The sequence below is a fragment of the Dendropsophus ebraccatus genome, chromosome 2 (genome assembly GCF_027789765.1).
Source record: "Dendropsophus ebraccatus isolate aDenEbr1 chromosome 2, aDenEbr1.pat, whole genome shotgun sequence".
NCBI lineage: Eukaryota > Metazoa > Chordata > Amphibia > Anura > Hylidae > Dendropsophus > Dendropsophus ebraccatus.
Genome location: NC_091455.1, coordinates 35,760,595 through 35,784,405, shown reverse-complemented (window position 1 = coordinate 35,784,405; position 23,811 = coordinate 35,760,595). Strand labels below are relative to the sequence as shown.

The following is a 23,811-nucleotide window of genomic DNA, read 5'->3' as shown; positions in this document are numbered from 1 at the left end:
CAGGCGCTAGGCTTGTAATTCAGAGGTCACCAAGTTCTGTGTTCTTTACCTTTTGCCACCGTCCAAAATATTTCCTGAAATCAATATTAAGTATGTTATCTTAGTTTTTTTTTTAATGGTCCTAACAATGATGATTATGTGTCTTTTTTTATTTAATGATATAATGGTCTTGAGTGTCGGTTATAGAATTACAGCGGTGCCTTGGATTATAAGCATAATTCGTTCCAGGACTGCTTGTAATCCAAATTCACTCTTAAACCAAAGCAAATTTTCCCATAAAAAATCATCAAAATGCAGACAATTGGTTCCACACCCCAAACATAATGATTTTAATATTCTGAATAGCATGTAGAATAAAACAGATTAAGAAAACAATGCGAAACAGCTGAATATGGATATTAGTTATTGTACTGTATAGCAATCAGCATATGGAGCATAATATATAGTAAGTGCATAAACCTGATAACACAGCAGCAGTTTGTAGATACAGGATGGAACAGTTCCCCATAATGCAGTAGTGTAGTACAACAGGCTAGAATAGATAAGCAGGGCTGCTGTCAGAGGTCTGTGTGGTCACATGACAGCAATGGAGAAGGGGGGTGTGTGTGTGTGTTCAGCATGGACCAATAAGGAAGTGAGAATCCCAGAGCTGTGCAGGAGGACAGTGACAGAAACCTTTCTATACAGCAGTTTGAATGGCTAAGTGTAAGTGCAGGTACAGTATAGCAGCAGTATGTATAGCTAAGTGTAAGGGCAGGCACATTATAGCAGCAGTGTGTATAGCTGAGTGTGAGTGCAGGCACATTATAGCAGCAGTGTGTATAGCAGAGTGTGAGTGTAGACAAGAATGGAGAGGGTGGGAAACAAGGGCTGAGAGACTGCAGGGAGCACGAAGGAATGAGCAGGGAATATGTGGGCACATAAATGCAGCATTCTCTGTCCAGTGAGAGGGGTTAGAGCTATAGAGAGATTACCTCCACAGTCCTTTTCCCTGATGTAAGCCCCATCCTAAAGTTGATCTGCCATAACTTGGAAGGTGAGGGAGACTTCCTGGGTCATAGTACAGTGCTGTAGACCGCGCTATGCAGACCATGCCCCTCCTCCACTCCCCATCCAGTATCGGGAACTCTTAAACCAAAGCAATGCTTTTAAACCAAGTTACAATTTTGAAAAACTGTGAGCTCTTCTTGCAAAACGCTCTTAATCCAATTTACTCTTAAACCAAAGTACCACTGTAATCACAAATATAATGGAGAGGTTTGGCATCATAAACGTGTATTATACTTTTATAAATTACAATACAGTAGGATAATGCTCTAGTAGTCAAACATCAGAAATGTGCCATGGCAAGGGGACTTGTTGGTGTACCCATCCCCAGTCACCCAGCACAAGAGGCTCATGCCTGATAAGACATCAGCCCTCCTTCCCCAGCTACAGTACATCTATGTGAACAACTCAAAGGTTACAGATTCTTCACATTTTCCTCCTGAACACTGAATTTACAAAAAAACAACAACAAAAAACGCTGTCCTGTGTGTTCCTTATTATCAGCGTAGGCAGCCGTATAGGTCACTATGACCTGTCTCTCACTCCCATGTCCTGTGTTCTCTAGTGTGTACAAATAAATTCTAAGTGTTTAAATGGAAACTGTCATAAAAAGAAAACTCTTAATACGCCACAGATACATGTCAAAAGTTTGGGACAGTCAGGGTCTCACGGGATAAGGTGAACAATCTCCTTCTAAGCGACCTCATTATAAGTCTATGGGGCTGCCTGGACGGAGATGATTGACAGTGGAGAAGTATAGCACGCTGTTCCTCACTCGTTCTCCGCATCCTGGAGATCCCCAGTGACGTGTCAAAAGTGTATTCTTTTGACGATTTATGTCCATTTATGTCCAAAATCTGAAATCACTCTTTTACTTATTATGTGCCCTTTATGGCATTCTTATGTGGCAGAGGGGTTGATATGCTCCTTCTGGCAACTGAACCAGGGTGCAGTTGCCACCCACAAAGTCTAGGCCTCAAGTTTCATAGTAAGCTTTTGTGGGTGGGAGTTATGGTTTAGCATTTATGGACATCTGTAGTCAAGGATCATAAGGATCTTCCGGAGTGAACAGGCTCGGACTGGCCCACAGTGGAGCAGGGGAATCCCCCGGTGCACCCTACCCCTTAGTGGGCCCCTGAGCAAGAGGTAGGCCTTTCTGTTTAGCAGCTCCAGGATGACATATTATCCCCCAACACTGCTGCACAACCTGTGTATTATGTGCACTCATTTGTAACCCCACCTCTTATACATAAACCTGTTGGCAAGTTACTAGCAGTGAGCTAGCATTGCTAGTCACATACACAGCTTTGTGCAAAGTCGCTATAGTAAGGTGAAAGATTTGGTGCTGGTTATAACTGGTGTATGTAGGGTGGGCCCTTAGAATCAAATTCCCGGGTGGGCCCAAGGTACCCAAGTCCGACACTAGGAGTGAAACTCTGGTTTAAGGAAACGAAAGATTCATTGTGCAGGTAGGTGTTCATTCCAAGATCACCTTGCCATGGCTACTTCCCATGCCCATCAATTTTTGTGGATGAGCTCTTTCAATTAAAATAGGTCTCGTATTTGGAACTCACCTGGCAGAGAATGTATTCACAGCACTGCAATCTCCCGGCATCAGCTGCAACCGCACACCGATCTGCACAAGGAAACTTCGCAACAGGTGCCCTTTAATATTATTCCTAGTGAGTATAGGTAGCAGAATTGGACTTTTAATGTATCAGGAACAAGGATCTCAAAGTTTCACACATCTCAGTATGTTTTTCCTTTACATGTACAAATGTTTACACATAGATTGGGTTCTTTATTTTTATGTCCTGAAAAACCACTTTCAAATGACAACCTGTCAGCAGATCTGTCAGCGGTTACGATGGTTGCTTTAAAGAAAAAATCCCAGCTTGACGAGATAAAAATAGACTGTGGACACGGGATATCAAATGTAAATTGTACAAGAGTTTTTGTTTTGTTAATCCTGAAATGTTCATTTAACATTCTGTGCTTCGTAGGGGAATGGAAACCTAATCTTTATTTAGTTTACAGTCAGTCCAGGCCGCCATTGATCTATTTAAGGCCTAAAACTTCTGGGGACAAAGTTTGGGAGTTAAGGTTAACCCTGTGAATGACGGTAATGCTGTTTTCCTACTCATTGATACCTTGAACACAGCACATGGATGACTTTTAGAGAGAAACGGGTGAAGATATTTAATATTTAATTCAATAAAAACATTGTCAAAAACTAATAGATAGAAGGAGAGATAAAAATACTGGCATGTGGAAATTAGTTTTTGACTAGTACAGGAGAGTGTTGTGGGCATGCTCTTTGACCTGTGCAGCTGTGTCAGTACGAGGAGTGAACAGGGGAGCTGTGACCATCACCTGTTTTAAAGAGTGTAAAATAATATAGGGAATTTTTTCCGTTGTCCATAAAAACAAAAAGATGAATTGGTGATTTTATTAAATCTAAATGAACCTGTAAAGATATTTAGATTGTGGTTAAAAATCAAGAGGAACGCAACTTAAGCAGGGCTGTGTCCATACAGGAGCACAGAACTTTAACTGTTTCTGAGCTCCCGGCATCATAATAAATGATAATGATGAGAGTGTAATAAGAGATCAAGAGTGCGTCTGTGGTATACAGTCAGCTTGCCCATGCCACCTAATACTTATCTTAGGGTACTATTACACCAACAGATCTGACGAAAGATTATCTGCCAAAGATTTCAAGCCAAACCCAGGAGTGGATTTGAAAAGAGGAGAAATCCAGTCTTTCCTTTATGACCTGTTCTCTGTTTATAGTCTGTTCCTGGGTTTGGCTTCAAATCTTTGGCAGATAATCTGTCGTCAGATCTGTTGGTGTAATAGTACCCTTAGTCCTGTCATATCATTGATCTGCTCCTAGAGTCTTCCTCAGGCAGACTCTAGTAAGGCTTCATTCCCACTGAGCAAAACTAGCGGAATTCCGTGGCAGAATTGTCTGCCGCGGAATCCCGTTAGCCTCCCTCTCATAATGGGAGTCTATGGGAGGCGCGCCTTCCTGCTTTGTCCGTGCTGAAGATTGAACATGTTCATTCTTCAGCGCGGACAGAGCAGGAGCGCGCGCCTCCCATAGACTCCCATTATGAGAGGGAGGCTAACGGCATTCTCCGCAGCGGAATTCCGCTAGTTTTGCTCAGTGGGAGCAAAGCCTAACAGACCACCAATCTTACTAATCAATTCTATGCAATAGCATAGCATTGACCAATATAGGAAATGTTTGCTTATAAAAGTCCTCTAGGAGGGCTTAAAAGATGGGGGGGGGGGGAGTTTTTAAAAATTTTACACAGTCCTTCACCCCTCTTTCCTATTTTACAAATAAAATATGTAAAAATGAATAAACACATTTGGTATGATAGCGTGCAAAATTGTCCACACTATTCAAATATAACAATATTGTTCCCACATGTTGAACAGTATAAACAAAAAGAGGAGAGAAATGCCAGGATTGCAGATTTTTTTTTTTGTCACCTTGTATATCTTAAAAAATAATGAGCAATCTAAAATTCTCATCTACACTAAAGATGAGCAAATTTTCAGTTATATTGAATCAAAGTACTGGATCCAGCTTTTCCCAGCACCCAGGGAGGAGCGGCACGGAGTGTAAGTCAGTTAAAAGGCAGCCGGCTGATGAGCGGGTTGCAGAGATCAGGAAGTGCTTCGATTCGTTATTACTATAAATTTGCTCATCTCTAATCTACACCAATATGATAGTTATAAAAACTATAGATTGGGTGCAAAAAATAAACCCCCAAACAGCCCCTTAGGTGAAAAAAATAAAAAGATTATGGCGAGGAGGAGAGCGTTGCTTCAGTGCGACCTAGACATACATGTATCAATGACCTTTGGACATGCAGAGTTTACTAAGTATTTCTTCTCTTTAAAACGCCTTATGCCAAACACATAAATGGCCCTTGACCATGCAAGGGTTACAGTTTATTATCCCATGCTACTACTATTTTTTCTGGAAAAAAAATCTGTAAATTATAGCAAATTTTATGATTTATAGACACCGGTCTCCATTTAATCCATTAGTCCATCAGACTTCTTCCAGCTTTTTTTAACTAGAATTTTTTTTTTTTTGCTTTTATAAGAGTATTTTGTGTTTGCTAAGTAGACATAAAAAGTTCTTACAGCTACATCACATTTCGGTATAGATTTCATTAGTGTCTCGAATGTCCGCTGTCGGAACAGCTGTACTCCGTCTCTGTAGATAGCTCCTGTGGTTTAGGTGAACTGTTGTTCTGATATTTTGAATTTTATTTATTTTTGATTAGTTATACAAAGTTGCACTTTCTTAGTTGTCAAAGGTGTACTCTCCACCGGGTCCGATCCAGGCTGTGATTTCTTTTGATCTAACAAGTTCATCAATGTGCAGTAATTTGCCACTTGGCTGAGATCCACTTGGCAGATCTCATGTGGCATAGTGTTTTACTGAACTCTCTTTACCGTGCACATAAAAGAGGCTCTTTGATGGTGATCCTGGAGTACTCAGAAGTCTTAGAGTGCATTAAATGACCAGTGTGATTAATGAACCTTTATGTAGCAGGGGTCTTTTGGGTTAAGTGCCCGTATAATTGATGGAACAACAAGGTGTGCTGACATTTTACAAATGGGTGTGCTTAACGGACATGATATGTTGGATTGCTCTGTATGTTTAACTTCTTAACATGGATAAAGTGTGTTTACACAACTTGTTGCAGTGTAAACCTGCTCATTTATGACTTCTCTCCTTCTCTCCTCTCCGATATTTCTTGCATTCATTAATAATTTGCTGTGTTTAGATCTGCTAAGGATATCTGTGATGTTACTGTTACCTTTAGGCGATGTTCCCACAATGTCTTCTTTTGGCCGTTAGTTGGCCACAAACAGCCAAAGAAGACATGCGTGAACATAGCACAAGGCTATGTTCACACGTAGCAAAAGTGGCAGAATGTGTGACACTCCTGGCTCCCCTTAGCCAATCAGGCAGCACTGATTGGCTGATGGGGAGCAAGGGGAGCCGGGAGCCTCACACACAACCGCGGCGCCGAGCAGGTAATATATGCTCGGGGGGGGGGGGGGGGTTAAAGCTGGGTCCGCAGCGGATTTTGCTGCAAACTCATAGCGTGAAATCAGCTGCGGATCTGATACATGGGAAGCTACCCTTAATCTGTTTTCTGGCACTCTGGTAGTCAGTTAGGGTACTATTACACAGCCGCTCTGATGCTGGAGCATGCGGGACCCCGGGAGAAGACCGCAGGAGGAGCCCTGCAGCATTGACAGGTAATGTATAAAGTAAAAGCAAGGGCTGCAAGGACATGGGTAACGCTGCAAGGACATCGGGCCGTGTAGTAGGCCCAGTAAACAAGCGACAATCTAGCAGATCGGCGCTTGTTTACATTTATTATCAGGCCTTCATCAGCCCGTGTAATACTACCCTTACTTAGGAACTGCTCTTCAAGTGGGCAGGAACAGCATCCTGTCTTTGTGTTCCCCTGGGCCCTGACATCAGTCTTATAGACATAAAGTGGAATATACTCTAATTATTCTCCAGTGAACCAGGGGAAACAGTGCCCCTGTACTCATGATCGGTGAAGAGTTGCAGCAGTTGGATCTCCACCTACTGTATCAGACACTTTTCTTTTATTCTATGGATAGTTAATAAGTTTTCATTATTGGAAAACCCCTTTTAGGGCTGGGCGATATGAACGATATGCAAAAATATCGTCATCAATTCGGATGACGATATAGATTTTCGGCATATCGTCATATCGCGATATATGCCCACGGAGCGGTAGTGAATAAGCTTCTCACTTACCGCTCCGTGGTACCGTGCTGCAGGGCCTTTCGTACACGCATCGTCAGCGCGTTAGCTGATGATGTGTGTGACGTCAGGTCTCTCCCAGTGCATGCTGGGAAGAAGACGCGGCCCGTCTCGCCTCGCGGACTCCATCAGCCAGCCCTGCAGGAAAGGTAAGTAGCAGAGGGGTCGGGGGGTGTAGATGGCTATGGCATGGGGCTGATGATGGCCCTGGCTGGGGGGACATGATGTGGCAATGGCATGGGGCTTGGCTAGCACATAGGGAAAGCTGATGATGGCACAGGGGAGGGGGAGATGACTGGCACCGGGGGGGGGGGCTGATAACTGGCAAGGGGGGGGCTGATAACTGGCAAGGGGGGGCTGATAACTGGCACAGGGGAGGACTGATAACTGGCACAGGGGAAGGCTGATGACTGGCAAGGGGGGGCTGATGACTGGCTAGGGGGGGGTGATGACTGGCTAGGGGGGGTGATAACTGGCACAAGGGGGGGCTGATGGCACAGGGGAGTGCTGATGACTGGCACAGGGTGGGCTGATGGCACAGGGGAAGGCTGATAACTGGCACAAGGAGGGGCTGATAACTGGCACAAGGAGGGGCTGATGGCACATGGAAAGGCTGATGACTGGCACAAGGAGGGGCTGATAACTGGCACAAGGAGGGGCTGATAACTGGCACAAGGAGGGGCTGATAACTGGCACAAGGAGGGGCTGATGGCACATGGAAAGGCTGATGACTGGCACAAGGGGGGCTGATAACTGGCACTTTATTTTAAACAATTTTGTGTTTTACTAACACTTAATCTTTACTTTGTTTGGAAAAAGATCTGTTATACAATACACACTTTAAAAAATTCTTAGTGTTGTAATTTGTATACACACACAAAAAAATTGATATATCGTGATATATCGTTATATCGTGCATGCATCAAATTATATCGTGATATAAATTTTAGGCCATATCGCCCAGCCCTAACCCCTTTAACATAAGTTTGCTTGTTGAAATCGGGAAAAATGTGTACATTTTGGGTAATTTTTTTATTTTTAGGTGGTGGTGGTGGGTAGTACATACTATTTGATCAAATGGCATGAAAACAACTTCAGTTTTTATGTCAGCATTGGCAATATACTGCTGTATTTTCTATGTCTGTGTCTGTATTTCAGCTATGGCATCCTGCACCTGCATAGTTAAAATAGTTATATTGGATATGCTGGCCAATTTTATCTGTTATTGCATTGGTTTCCTTTTCTGGCAGGTCCCAACTTTTAAAAACTTGCTTAGATGAATAATTGGCCTAGAATCTTGGTGATACATTCCTATGTAGGTAAAAGAATACGTGGCAGGAGTAAACTTTTTCTACCACATTGCACGTCTGACTAAGAGATGATGAAATATGGTACCAATGCAGTACACTCAAGAGCAAGTTTAGAATTGTGTGTTTAGCGAGCCAATGCAGTCAATTTTATTCTCGCTGAGTAGGCAGTCATGGTTTCCGAACTATATTACTATTGATAGTGCATCATAGTGATAACTTCTTAACTTTTTTTTTTTTTTTATGAAAATTGAATATTTATAATATTTAGTAGACTATATACACCTAATATAGTACAATATAACTTTTTAGTTTGAGAAAGTGGTACCGTATAACACAAAATCTGACATACTAATTTGGTCTTTCATTCATCTTACATACTGCCCCTTCAAGATAGAGGTGCGTGACATGTGTGATGCGTTTTTAGAGCCATGGCCCATGAATTAATAAAGTTTGCTGTTTGAATTTTTAGACACTGTCATTTATAAAAAATAGCCAGTGTTTATACCCTGAAGAATTAGGAGAACGGGTTTGGGAGCAGCATGTGCTTAGCCCATTCTCTCCCAGATCCATGTCACCAGATCATAGACCTGTAAGTAGAGATGAGTGAACTGAGATTTGTTCCAAACTCTGCAAATAGTTAAGTTTGGTATCAAACAAGTTTGTAAAGATGGTAGCAGCACAACTTAGTACACACACACACACACACACACACACACAAAAAAAAAGTATGCTCACCTGTCCTCCTCCGGATGTCTGGTGTCTCCTGCTAACACCAGCCTACTCAGTTAATAACTGGCCACAATGCTTACCCATTTCAGTCATCTCAGTCAGTGATTGGCTAAGTGGACTCTCAGTCCTGAGACGAGAGTAACAGCCTGCTTAGCCAATCAGTGACTAACTGAGATGGGACAGCATCGCAGCCAGTGACTGCCTGAACGGCTTTCACTCTTTAGACAAGACTGACAGCCCACTCAACCAATCTCTGGCTTTGCCCGTGTCCCATATCAGTTAGTCGGTGATTGGCTGAGCAGAGTTTTGGCAACTGCTAGGGACACCAGAGAAGGAGGACATTGGGGGAGCGCAGACAGGTAAGTATTGATAAGCGAACTTTGTGAACCACACTAAAACATCTAAAAGCCTGCGCTTATTTAGCCGTTTTAGCGCGGATCATTTAAGGTTCAGTTCAGACAAACCCGAACTACACAGTTCGGCAATTCTTTTGAAAAGTTTGCTAATCTCTTAATGAAAGTCTATGTGCCGTCTCGCTCAAATAGACACAGATCAGGCTGCAAGGTGCGTGTTCTACCGATATATCAGAGCCCTAATGTTCAGATCATGACTAACCAATACTTTTGACGTGTCTGGCGTTTTTTTTTTTTTTAATCTGCAGATCTGCCTTAAGGTTATCTTTGGGTTCAGAATTGTAGCAGATACCAATTTCAGACCCATCTGTTGATTTATATTCCTAGTACAACACCACAGATACTTGTCCGCTGCACGCACAGGGACTTTTACAATGGAAGGATTATTTTACTCTTGGATGTGGTTCCATTTTTCCATTTGAGCTTGTTAATGCACTAGGTAATACATCCTCTTACTTCCTGCAGTTACAAGCACGCCTTTCCACCTGCACCTTGTTAGGGAACGTGTGAGGCATTACTAAAGTTTAACCTCTGAAACTGGTTACCGCAGCCTCCAGGGCAATACATGGCTAGCAGCTATAGATAGACTTTCTATGGTCTATGGCTATCTACAAAACCATGCTGTAAACACTAGCGAGTGCAGTAGTGCTGTTATGACTAGCAAACCACATCTTTCATACGTTTAAACTGTAAGCCGATAAGAGTTATTTTATTTCTTCCCGTGAAAAAGGAAACACAACTAATTTGTATAAGGAAGACACTGGCCTGACTTGTAATCTGCCTTTTCTCTAACTCCCTCTTCCAGAGTTTACAGTGTGGGAGTAAGATCAGATAATAGGCTTCTTTCAAGCTTTTTATCTGCGGACTGCAGTCCTGGCCTACATCTGGAATTTTCATAAAGATTTTTACCAAGTTCAGAATTTTTCCTTGTTGATTTAACTTTTTCTAATGATATTAATATTGCATGACTTGGAGTGGATTGGACTTTTCTAACTGGTAAAGAAAGTAAGAAATTATAAGTACATTACATTCTTTTACAATCTTTTTGCCCAGAAAAAAAGCTGATCTTAGATTGTAGCACAGCTGGAATCTACAGTCATCAGCTCTTACCATTATTAGTTCTGTTTATTTCCCCCACAGCGCCCCCAGAGTGGGAATTAAACCATTGCACATCATTGAAATCAATAGGCTGTCTATTTGCTGTATGGACAGTTTTGTGCATGTTTGTGTGTGGGTTGCTGTTGCACTTTTTGTATTTTTGTCTGTACTTAAGCCACAAGCAGCGTGCAACCTGCAGTGTGAACAGAGGCATAGAGGTGCTGCCATTTTTTTCTTTTTTTTTCTGTTAAATGTGAGGGATGTGGCTGCCTCCTGTTGACTTGCACTCCATGTCCCAAGGGCGCTATAAAAAAAGATCATTTGGATCCTTTCTGCCCAGTTGTAGGCTTGTTCAGCCCAGAAGAGGCCATTACTAGTGTCAAAAGGGACCATGTCTCTGAGGACACCTTAACGTGGTGACATGGTACACTCTGTATGACCAAATAGTTTGCTAACATCCTCACTTTTTCAATATTTACAGAGCAGGTTTTTATCGTGTGTACACTGGAACGAGTATACGGTAAGATCTCGCACCTGTGGGTTGCTGTTGCACTCTTTGTATTTTTGTCTGTACTTAAAGGGGTACTCAGCGGGGGGGGCTTTTTTTCTGTGTGGCCGGGGAGGAGGTGGCTGAGGGCAACGACGTCCACTCACCTCCCCGGTTCCAGCAGCGGGTCCCTTATCGAGGCGCTCCGGTCCCCGCTGCCCAGCTGCTTCCTGGTCTCTGAAGCGAGCTTGAGACAAGAGGTTTCAAGTCTGCTCAGCCAGTCAGTGGTAGGGGGCGGGATCCCACCTCACGTCTCAAGCCCACGCCAGAGACCAGGAAGGGACCCGCCGCTGGAACCGGGGAGGTGAGTGGACGTCATTTCCCTCAGCCACCTCCTCCCTGGCCACATCGGAAAAAAAGCCCCCCCCCCCCCCCCCCCCCCCCCGCCGGAGTACCCCTTTAAGCCACAAGCAGCGTGACCCTTGCAGTGTGAACAGAGGCATAAAGGTGCTGGCAATTTTTTTTTCTTTTTTTTTTTTTTTTTTAGTTTTGTGCATGTTCTCTTGGAACAGCGAAAAGTGCAAATCCAACTTTTAATATTTTTTAGTTATGTTTAAAAATAGGATAGACTTTACTGAGGGCCGATCATATCAGACTTATCTCATTGATTTCTTTGATTATGCCACAAAAGTGCTGGATGAAGGTGGTGCTGTGGATATCACCTATCTGGACTTCAGCAAAGCTTTTGATACAGTTCCCCATAAAGAGCTGATAGAGAAGTTGGAGAAAATTGTACTTATTCCCAGGATAGTTCAGTGGATTTGTGGTTGGCTGAAGGATAGATATCAGAGGGTTGTTGTTAATGGTGTATATTGCGAGCAGAGACTGGTTACAAGTGGTGTGCCACAAGGGTCTGTTCTGGGTCCTATTCTTTTTAATATGTTTGTAAGTGACATAGGAGAAGGGTTGGTAGGTAAAGTTTGTCTGTTTGCTGACAACACAAAAGTGTGCAATAGGGTGGATATTCCTGGAGGTGTCAGTAATATGGAAAACGATTTAGCTTTGCTAGATAAGTGGTCCAAACAGTGGAAATTGAAGTTCAACGTTTCCAAATGTAAAATAATGCACTTGGGGAGGAGGAATCCTCTATCCGAGTATCACATTGGCAGTACTGTGTTGGAAAAGACTTCAGAAGAGATGGATTTAGGGGTAGTGATATCTGACGGCCTTAAAATGAGTCACCAGTGCAACCAGGCAGTGGGGAAAGCAAATCGTATGCTGGGGTATATAGCTAGAGGTATAACCAGTAGGAAGAGAGAGATTGTGATCCCGCTGTATAGAGCTCTGGTGAGGCCACATCTGGAATACTGTGTCCAGTTCTGGAGACCTCATCTAAAAAAGGACATTCATAAAATTGAACGGGTCCAAAGACTGGCTACAAAAAAGGTGGAGGGTGTAAGGCATAAACCATATCAGGAAAGACTTAAAGATTTGAATCTGTATAGTCTGGAGGAAAGAAGGGAAAGGGGGGACATGATTGAAACCTTTAAGTATGTTAAAGGACTAAATAAGGTTCAGAAGGGAAGTGTTTTTAGTAAAATCTGAGCTCAAGAACAAGAGGACACAGTGAGAGGTTAGTTGGGGGAAAGATCAGAAGCAATGTGAGAAAATATTATTTTACGGAAAGAGTAGTAGATACCTGGAACAAACTTCCAGAAGAGGTGGTTGGTAAATCTACAATAACAGAATTTAAACACGCCTAAATCTATCCTAAGATAATAAGAAAGAAAATACTAAAAGGGCAGACTAGATGGACCCAGTGGTGTTTTTCTGCCTACAATCTTTTATGCTTCAATGGAAGGCCTAGCGCACCTCTGCTCTCTGCCTCTCCGCTTAAAGACTTGATGTCAATTCTTTGAAAGTAGAGGCACACAAGGCCTCCCATTTAAAGCAACAGCAGGCGGGACTCGGCGCAGAGTCCACGGTCGGGGGGTCCAAGCAGAATTTTGCCGCCAATTCCGTAGTGTCACCGGACCCTAAAAGGGTTGATAACGTGAAGCCAAGTGTCACTGGATGCTGTACAGTGGGAGATATGACTTTAGGAGGGATGATGAAGTTCCTTACATGAAGTTCCTGTCTCCCATTGGAGGTCACGTCAGACTGTACGGAGGAGTGAGGTGACATTACAATTCTGTGATCAATCTTTTTGATGTCACTTGCAGCTCTTCCCTCTATTACCCTCAGAGATAAGTCATTTAACACCAAACCTGGATTTCAGATACCCCAAATATTTTGCATACTATATTAATCTTTAGATCTTAGTATAGTTTTAAAGCCAAAATTTTTACCTTATAAATGATGTGCGTTAGCCCTTACATTCTAGCTGCAGCAGGTTATATTTTAAGGCAGGATGTATTATGGTCTTAGTAGTAAAGTGCTAAAATTATGGCTGGCAGACAATTGGGAATTTACTGAATCAATAAAATGGAGCCTCAGCTTTTATAAACATGTGTTTAGAAATGTATCCATAATATAGGCCTGAATATGATAAGAGTTTTAATGTAAGACAAGCAACACTTTTATATTTTATTTTCATCGACGTTTGACTATATATTACAACAGTAATAATCTACTCTGCTTGGGACTGCATCCTGGTGGGGCCGAATCAGCCTACAGATAGTCACATTACCTAATGTTTCGCCTCTGATTACCATCTATGAACCCGATAAAGACTTAGTACCTGGAGATTTTTATTGCTACATAGCAATCTGTCATTCTTAATATGCACTTCAGTTGAATTGACAAGCACAGGGGTTATCTTCAGAGTAATAAGCCCGAAGATATTTGAGACCTAGGAATCCGGCAGAGCTTTTTAGCTCTGAAGCCCAAGCCTAAGCCAGTTACTTAATAGCTTTCCATAGAGGGGTGACGAGAACCTGGCCTACGCTTTGAGCGTGGTTTAGGAAATCATTTTTATGTAAATCCAGCTAATTTTTACTACACATTTTTAGTGCTCCCATTAATCACAAGACCAGCGAGCCCATCGGTTTGTCAAGACTTTAACATTTCCTCAAGACGGGGCCTTAGTCCAGTGCACTTGGAAACACGCGAAGCCGCAAATAATTGGTTGATTTTAATATATTATGCGAATTACTGGCATGCGGTGGGAGAACAAACGTGAAGTATTTCTATTGGAAATCTTAGGTGGCAAATTTGATTTAGCACTGCTTTCTTTATCCCTTCTCATAATTAATATTTTGTAGTTTTCACATCTTTGTGTATGTTGGCAGCAGAGCAAAAGGAGTGTCTGTAACAAGATAGCCCTTTTATAAATGAATGTGGGTAGAGATTCCACTGCTTGCGGTGAGTCACAGAGAAGCACATTTATATGCGTTTCGCCATGTATCATCTGTATCCGTGTTTATTTTTTCAGATGTATCTTTATTTTCCTGCTCCTTCTTCTGGTATTGCAATTATAAACCCACCCTGAAGGTATTTGTAGAAATCAACTAATTGTTCTCTAGAACAAAAAAAATGTTTAAGGCATCTGCTCTATATACACGTAATGCCAGTGAGCATATGGTCTGGATCAGGCTGTTTAATCCCAAAGAGGAAATACTCTTATAGGCAATGTGTTGCCTGCCCACAGTTTTATTGGTTTATAACTTTTGTTTTTTTAAGCTTATTTATCCCAAACTGTATTTGATGGCTAAAACATTGTGGTAGTTATCCAAAAAGTGAAGAATGACTGAAACCTAGAAGCCACCAGATTGAATGGCCTTCGACATGTTCTCGATCTCCATACGGCATCATTCCCGGCAACAGAGGGTTTATAAAACTCTTTCCGATAAACCTTGGTGTTCTTATTTTCCTCTTCTCGCATGGCACTGCGGTAATTCAGATGATAATAGTCCTTAACATGTCTTTAAACATTCCATCAGATTGTGGTTCCTTAAAAAAGACACACATGGTCTTACTTCGGTTCCCCCCTGAGTCTTTTGATGTGCTTCTTCCTTTGGGCTGGTCCCTCAAAGCAGAGTTCTGGCTGCTCCATTTCTGTGCCCAGGCATCTTCCTGGGTGCCGCCATCACACTAAATTTCCCTGTAGTCTTCATGGCACACAGTTGGAACAGGTATTGGCAGCAGTGCGGTCATTTGACGTGGTTACTATCTGTGCCCACATTATTTCAAGTGAGAAATGGGCTGGTAGTTCTATCTGTGCCCACATTATTGTCTGTGAGAAACAGGGAGGTAGTACTATCTATGCCCACATGATTGGCTGGGAGAAACAGGAAGGTAGTACTGTCTGTGATCACATGATTGGCTGGGAGAAACAGGGAGGTAGTACTGTTAGTGATCACATGATTGGCTGGGAGAATCAGGAAGGTAATACTGTCTGTGCTCACATCATTACCTAGGAGAAACAGGGAGGTACTACTGTCTGTGCCCACATCATTGGCTGGGAGAAACAGGGTGGTAGTACTGTCTGTGCTCTCATCAAGGGTCAAGGAATGAGTATTCTCTTTACCTGCAGTGTGCACAGGGGGGCATTAGAATATATGGTGTAATTTACAGTAAAATAATAGGAGGAAATACTGTCTGTGCAGGGATGAACTGCAACCTTTATTTTATTCTTTGTACTAAAGGTTGTACTCCTTCTGTTTATTTAAAATGACCACCACATTACGCTAACACCAAAGCATGAGGGTAATAGTCGCCTTGTTTTCCCAAAAGCTGCTATTATGCACCAAAGCTCTTTAAGTAACATAATTGTAAGTGTTTAATAATATAATTATCATTATAATGATACCAAAAAAACTGTGTATTCAGTTACATACAGATGGGTTGGATTGGGTAATGTATATAACATAGAGGGAAAAATATTTCACCAGAACTTTAATTTGCTTTCTTATGCTTTTAGCTTCCACAGATGGGTTCTAAAGGATTTTTCTTAGCCATAGATGTGCTTTGTGAGGTGTCCAGCTATTAATACAAAGTGTCTGCATGAGAAAAGAGAGAAATACTCATGTTTTCTGTTCTGCTACTTACGCCTTCATCACCTATTTTCACATTTACTGCAAGCGTTGGAAAACATACGATGGGAAAAAGCCTTGGAGTGATTTAAGAAATAAACTATAATTTTTCGGCTGCGGAACGCTTCCATATACACCATCACTTTGCAGATTTATAAAGCATCTGGCAGTGTTCAGAGTGAGCAATATATTGTTTTAGTGGAATACTGAAGTCTTCGGCTCTGTAACTGTTTAACTGCAGCTCTGTGATTCAACTAGTGCTGGCAGGACATATTGAAAGCTCTAGTACAAGACCAGCTAAAATCTTCATTTTGCCTACACTTGTTTTAGAATTTAAAGGGAAACATCATTTAGGCAATACAGATTCTCTGTTGCCATCTTTTAAAGGTTGCTTGCCACTCAAGTCAGTGCTGGACTTCAACTAGAAGGCTTACAAAATTTTTTGCTAGCAAACTTCAAACTGCTTTTTTGGGCTTATTGCTCCTCGTCCGGTTCAGAACGGTGAAAAAAATTACAGACAGGTTTTTTAAGGGGTACTCCGGGGGGGGGCACTTTTTTGCTGGGACCGGGGAGGAAGTGGCCGAGGGAAAAGACATCCACTCACCTCCCCGGTTCCACAGGCGGGTCCCGCACTGCGGCGCTCCGGTGCCCGGTTCCCGGCCGCTTCCAGGTGTCTGACGCGGGCCCAAGACGTGACGTCTCAGGTCCGCTCAGCCACTCAGTGAAGGATGCCGGATCTGAGCGGACTTGAAACTTGATCCCGCCTCCTTCACTTAGTAGCTGAGCGGACCTGAGACGTCACGTCTCGGGCCCGTGTCAGACGCCCAGAAGCGGACGAAAACCGGGCACCGGAGCGCCGCGATGCGGGACCCGCTGCTGGAACCGGGGAGGTGAGCGGACGTCTTTTCCCTCGCAAAAAAGCGGGCCCCCCCCCCCCGCTGGAGTACCCCTTTAAGGCTTCTAATTGGAGTCGAATGGCTACCTCTAAAAGTGGCATCAGCTGCTTTGCATATCCTTCTTCCCAATGAGAATTAGGAACCCTTCATAACATGTACTGGAAGTGTACACATATAAACACAAATTTTAATTTCTTCACAAAGTGTGTTTGATTTAACTTTACTCCTGTTTTCGAGGTGCACACAATGAATACCTACATACATTAATACATTTTACCACAGGCTCCTACTGACTATGCAACTGAAGCAAAACATCGCTGTTGGATGAGTAAAATATGTTAAGCAAGACAGCCAGGCTAGACACACCACTCCAAACCTGCCCTGTGTTGTATTGACGTTCGGCCCTATTCAGTTCAACAAAACTAACCTGCAAAACCACACCCAAACTGAGGACAGGAGAGGTGCTGTTTCCTGGAAGAAAGTGACTCTTTTTCTAAGCCTGGAGAGCCCCTTTAAGGGGTGCTTTACAAACATGTTATGAAGGGTTCTCAGATTCTCATGATTTAAGATATGTTTAGACATAATTTCATTGAAATATGTGTGTTAGTCTAGGAATTATAGCCAATTTTTACATGCAGCCATTAAGTGGGACACCACACTCTGTACTTTACAAAACTGCTATAGTAAACAATTCCTACCATTATCTACGGTAAATGGTCGCCGTGAGAATCCGCCCCTTTGACCCTAAGTGCATCTAATAGGTTTGGGTTTTCATCCACCTATATTTCGATTATCCTAATTGGCCGTTGTTGAACCTAATTCCCCTTTGCCCCTTTGAATACCGGTTAATTACATTTATCATGCCAGCTATCTTAAGAGGGTTATTTCACCGATATAGTTTAATTTAACGTACACCATATGGAACCAATAGGAACATTTCCTAATGTGAATGCTTGGAAACTCTTACATTCATATGTTAAGAGTACACATCCTTTCCTCATTAGCTGGAAAGTAGAGCGATTTTGGCACCGGTTCTATGTGGAAGCTTTGTGCTGCTTTTATATGAATTTTGTTTTTAGGCTTTGATGACACTGTTTAGAATAGGAAGTATCTAATAAGTCAAGCATTTTGTCTAATGTTCTGCCAGTATGTTTAATATATGCCTGGAGGTCTGAAATACTATCTTCTTCAGTACAGTAATATGCATTTAATTCCCTAAAAGCAGAAGGTCGATCTTTTTTGAAAAAAAGACTCAAAGTACATTTTGGAATGGAGTAATTTGGAACATCTGGCGGAGGGTACAAGAGTAATGTACAGTTGGTTTTTATGGTTTAATCACGATCATGTTAATGCACACCGGTAGCTAATTAAAGAAAAATTTTATTGTCTGCTTTAAATGGGTTCTACAAGGAATACAAGTAGGGATCTGCTCATAGCACTCAATGATAAATGGTGCCTTTATAGTCACATTCAAGCAGCTGGAACTTTATGTAAAACCCAGGTCACTTTAAATGTTTACAGATAGATGGTTTGGGTTACTCGCTTTGTTCCCGTTCACAAATCTCGCTTTTATTACCCTCCCCGCCTCGCTCTGGAGTTCACGCAGAGGAATGCTTATACCTAAGGGCATCTTTTGTATCAGTACAGCAGGTGACTGCAGGCACACAGGGATCGGTGGTTAAGCCTCGGGGGCTGTTTGAAGTTTTCCCTTTTCCAGTAGTCGCTCTAACTAATTGCCATATTTTTTTCACTGTACCCTTGGGAGAATGTTAATATACTCAATTAGTTGCAGAAGCGTGCATAATAAATCAATGTCGAGAGGATCCCAGCTTCTTTACGCTTTAAAGTTGTGGTAAAACACTTGCCTTGTTGGTCTCTTTAATTACCAGAGGCCTTCCTTCATCAAACAAGTCATTCATCCAATTGCTACAGTACAAGCGGTCATTATGCCCTGTTGTTTTTTTATGGGTATTACTGTGTATCAGCAGCCTGAAGGTACATTTGTTGTATTTACCTCTCTGGGTCCATTTATGTAATTTAGAAGATTTTATTTTGATATTAAATATGACCATGAATGCAGACAGGGTACGGCTCTGTTCACCTCTCCTTTCTGGATTCAACACGCTAGACACCAATGGCACCCAACTGAACCCAGCCCATTGACTTGTGTTAAGGACCCTCGGCATGGTCTATCATTAACTGTACATAAATGGACACAAAATAGCCCTTTTAAAGTTTATTGGTATTAGAAAGGGGTTGTCTAACAAGGCATAAGGAGTAGGGAGAGATGGCACAAGCTATGTATCTGTTCGTAGAGATAGGAGAGCTAGTTGGTTAGGTAGGGGTGTTTACACACTTCTCAGCATCAGTGTCAGCACAAGAAAAAAAAGAGAGAAAATAGTACAGAAATGAAGATTTGTTGGTACATAAAAGCAGCAGCATCTTGGACACACTAACATCCTGGGAAGAACACATCCATAGGAGAAAAAAGTCTGAAAGTAGGAACAGGTTGCAAACTTCCTATTAGGGGTCTGACTGTAAATGTAGATTGCAGCCTAATCCTTGGTGCAGATTTTTAATTCAGGGTAATGACTAAATAAAAATATTTTTTTCCTCTCTTCCCTCTTTACTTTAGTATCTTACTTCAGTACCTTATCTCCTAAGTATACCACATAATTGTCTAGCCTTAGGTATCATAGATGCCCCTGATTGTCTTTTACTTAGTTGCTTGTCTAGTTGATTCCATGTTGGGAATATAGCTCTAGATTGGTCCCTATCTGTTATTATACTAACTTAGACACTGTTTTCCATATTGTTTTAAACCAATAAAAACTTTGAAACATAAAAATATTGTTTTCCATGCCAAATGGGTCTATAGCCTTCAAGAGGGACATATTGAAACAGCTTGGATTGGATGATTGTTAATAAAACTATTACAGGTGCCAAATAAATCAATATTGTCAAATCTGTTAACTTTTATTCCTGTTGTCAACTTTAGATTCATATGATATTTTTTGGGAAAGATTTATGTATTCTGGCGCCTACGCACCAGTCTTAAGTAATCCCCCACCAGTGTAAGATAACATGCGATTTAAGAGGTACACCCTTCTTGTTAAATTACAGTACATATAAGGCTGCCCCTACGAGAGCCTCAGAAATATACCCCAGGCCAGAGTTACATTTGGCACACAAGGCAGCCCCACCTCCTTGTCTTAAGCACACCTCCTTGTCTGGAGCCACACCTCCTTGTCTGGAGCCACACCTCCTTGTCTGAAGCCACACCCCTGAGTGATAAGCCCCAGAAGCACTGCTCAGATCAGCAAAAAGTTCTAGAAATGTTGTGATCTTTTGGTTTATCTATGTCAGTCAAATTTAGTCAATGATCAAACATGTTCCGTCTTGAATGGATGGGTCATGGATAGATGGGTGGTAAGAAATATATAATTTTTTTTATGATTTTAAGCTAATTTAATTGGAGAATCTGGTAATAAATCATATTGGCCAATGAATTGTCTTGTTAACTACATATCGATTTTTTTCCCCCAGGTTTCCAAACAAGAGCAGCAAAAAAAGGATTGCACAGATGGCCGCACAGTGGACACATCATCACGTTACAGTGGGGCCCAAGACAGTGGCATTGGTAGTGACAGTGTGAAAATCAGAATAGTTCAGCTTGAACCACAAAGTGGCACGGGTCATCACAGAATAGTGAGACCATCCAAACAGTCATCAATTGTGAAGAATCTAAATTTTATCCCATTCGATATATTTATCACTGCCAGCCGCATATCCTTGATGTCCTACTCCTGCACTGCTGTTCCTAAATCCAAAACTGAGAGCAGAGACAATGAGAAAGTGAACAGAAGCGCCTTGAACCAGTCCAGTACAGAGTCTGAGGAAGCAGCAGACAGATCTGTGCAGTCATGTATTTCCTCTATCACCGCTGAGGACCTTTTTAATAGCAGTTCTTCTTCCCCAGCAAATGGGAAAACTGCTCTTCTCTCTCTAGAGCGACTGCATGCATCTACAAGGTCTTCTGCTCGGCAAGCCCTGGGCATCACAATTGTACGTCAGCCAGGAAGAAGAGGAACTGGAGACTTGCAACTTAATCCATTTTTACATCTTATTGTCTCCCAACCTTCTCTACTCATAAGCTGCCATCACAAGAAACAAAAGGTGGAAATATCACTTTTTGATGCACTCCTCAAGGGCGTAGATCCAGAATACAAATGCTCAGGTATGGTTGTGTGTAGTGGTCTAAGTGCACCTTTGGTCTCTATATTGTTCTTTATTGTGTAGCTCTTGATCTTGTTTTATCTATTAGGTTTTAAGTACTTTTACAGAGTATGTTACTAGTTTCCATTGTGGAGCCTCAGTTGGTGTATGGAGCTATTTTCATGGAACACTTTATAAAAACAAATATACAAATCTGAACTCAACCAGTACAATGCTCTGTACTGATGAGGGGCAGGAATGCTATAAAGCTGTCTACTGATGGATGCCTCCTCCTTTCAGATTATATTCTGGTTTGGCTTGTATATGAGACTTTTCTTCCCCTTAGATTAACACTAACTTGGGCAAGGATAAAATAGGACTCCATACACTAACTGGGTCTCTTCAATGTAATCTTTACAGCTTAAACAAAAATAACAAGCAGCACTCCAGGATGTTGAGCAAAGAATTAAAGAGAACCAATGAGCTCAAATGGTACGTGCCGCGGCTGCTGCAGGGGCTTTATACAATGCTCCAGGGAACCATATCAGCCCAATTGGTATGTGCCACAGCTGCTGCAGGAGGTTTATACAGCGCTCCAGGGAACCATATCAGCCCAATTGGTATGTGCCACGGCTGCTGCAGGAGGTTTATACAGCGCTCCAGGGAACCATATCAGCCCAATTGGTATGTGCCACGGCTGCTGCAGGAGGTTTATACAGCGCTCCAGGGAACCATATCAGCCCAATTGGTATGTGCCACGGCTGCTGCAGGAAGTTTATACAGCGCTCCAGGGAACCATATCAGCCCAATTGGTATGTGCCACAGCTGCTGCAGGAGGTTTATACAGCGCTCCAGGGAACCATATCAGCCCAATTGGTATGTGCCAGCTGCTGCAGGAGCTTTATACAGCGCTCCAGGAAACCATATCAGCCCAATTGGTACGTGCCACGGCTGCTGCAGGAGCTTTATACAGCGCTTCAGGGAACCATATCAGCCCAATTGGGCTGATAGTACATTCCCTTTAAAAGGAAACCAGTCAGGCCTTGGCTGAAGTACTGGAGGCGGCCCGACCCACTCCCAGTGGGAGCAAACCCCAGCCCCTCTATGACACTACTCCATTAGTATCAATGGAGCTGCATCATAGAGGGGGTGGGGTTTCCTGCCACTGGGGGTGGATCGGCCCGCTTCCAGTGCTTCAGCCCGCTTCCAGTGCTTCAGCCCAGGCCTGATGGTACAGTCCCTTTAAGTTTTATTCACCCACAGATGCAACATCTCAAGTACTCATACTATGGTTCGGGATGCCAACCAACCCATGCTCAAGTAGCATTGCCCATCCTGTGCCACCATTGCTTCTATGAGAGCTGGTGAACAGAATATCATTCTTTGTATGACATGTTATAGTGCTGTGTTTCCTGTTTCTAACTGTTAGACTGAGGGGGTTAAGTTTCTAGAAGGTTTAGCAGCCACCTATAGAACAGATATCTAATGTGTTATACAAGTTAAATAATTAATTTCAGTGCTTATATACTGTTCCTGTTCACAATTTAAAAAATTCGGTGTCTCATAGAAAATGCAGTACAGTGAAACCTTGGATTACAAGTAACTTGGTTTGAGAGTGTTTTGCAAGGCAAACTTACAATTAAAAAACCATTGTAAACCATAAACAAGCAAGATTTCTTAATACGAGCACCCGGTGTCCCCACCCTGATAGTGTACTGGGTAGAAAGCCCTCTCGTTTCAGCCCACTGCTAACTGATCAATTCTTTTAGTGATCAGACACCTTTCGACTCTCCTCTGGTACCTGTCTGCGTCACTGCTGCTTCCTTCTGAGTCCCGGATTAACCCCTTCACCGATAGCTGCTTCGGGTAACCGGCACTAATATCAGCAGGTACCACCACCAGCAGGTTGGCAGCCACCTGGGGAGTTGTGTGAAGAGAAGGTTAACTGATCAAGCCCTTCTTGATACAGTGTTCTTTATTGATACAGAACACCTTACCTACCTCATTTTTGGGTTGTGGAACGCATGCGTTTTAATTGTTTCTTGTGGGAAAGCTTTGATATACAAGTGATTTGGATTACAGAAACAAATTATGCTCGTAATTAGGGTTGGTCTGAACCTGCCGAGGTTCGGGTTCGTGTAAACCCGAAAGCTCGGCAGCAGATTCCCGCTGTCTGCCCGCTCCGTGGAGCGGGAGGATTCCGCAGGAGGACCGCTTGGAAAACTGGGATACAGCCTATGGCTATGGCTGTATCCCAGTTTTCCAGGCGGTCCTCCCGCTGGATCCGCCCGCTCCACGGAGCGGGCAGACAGCGGGAATCATTACCGAGGGTTCGGGTTCATACGAACCCGAACCGAACTCAGTTCGGACCATCCCTACTCGTAATCCAAGGTTTCACTGTATAATCTAAAGGTAGCAAGTTAGAGAGCCGGAGGAGCTGAGAGAACTACTGCACAACCAATGAGAGAACTGTGGTGGTCATCTTGGTTTGAGCAACAGAAGAAGACAACTCAGAGATTTGTATTAACTGGTGACCGAGCAGATTTCTGCATATTCGGGGAATATATGGTCTTTGGATAGACTCTCTTTACCAGCATTCATGGTATAAGACAAGGCACAGTCTATAAAACATGCCATAAGCAGAGATATTACCATAGCCGACAATTATTTTCAGTATGAAACACAAACCCTCATGTGTTTTTTGTTATGAGACTCACAGTTTTAGAAGCGGATGAAGATTATCCAAT

General features: G+C 42.6%; 1 protein-coding gene across 4 annotated transcripts in view; it reads left to right on the top strand.

Annotated features, from left to right (window-relative positions):
- VPS13B (vacuolar protein sorting 13 homolog B) overlaps nucleotides 1–23,811 on the top strand; it is a 729,531-nt gene that overhangs the window by 522,946 nt on the left and 182,774 nt on the right. For all 4 annotated transcript variants that reach the window (XM_069957347.1, XM_069957346.1, XM_069957349.1 and 1 more), the window contains exon 34: nucleotides 20,396–21,086. In XM_069957347.1, coding sequence (XP_069813448.1) covers nucleotides 20,396–21,086 — 691 coding nt within the window. The remainder of the gene's footprint in view (nucleotides 1–20,395; nucleotides 21,087–23,811) is intronic.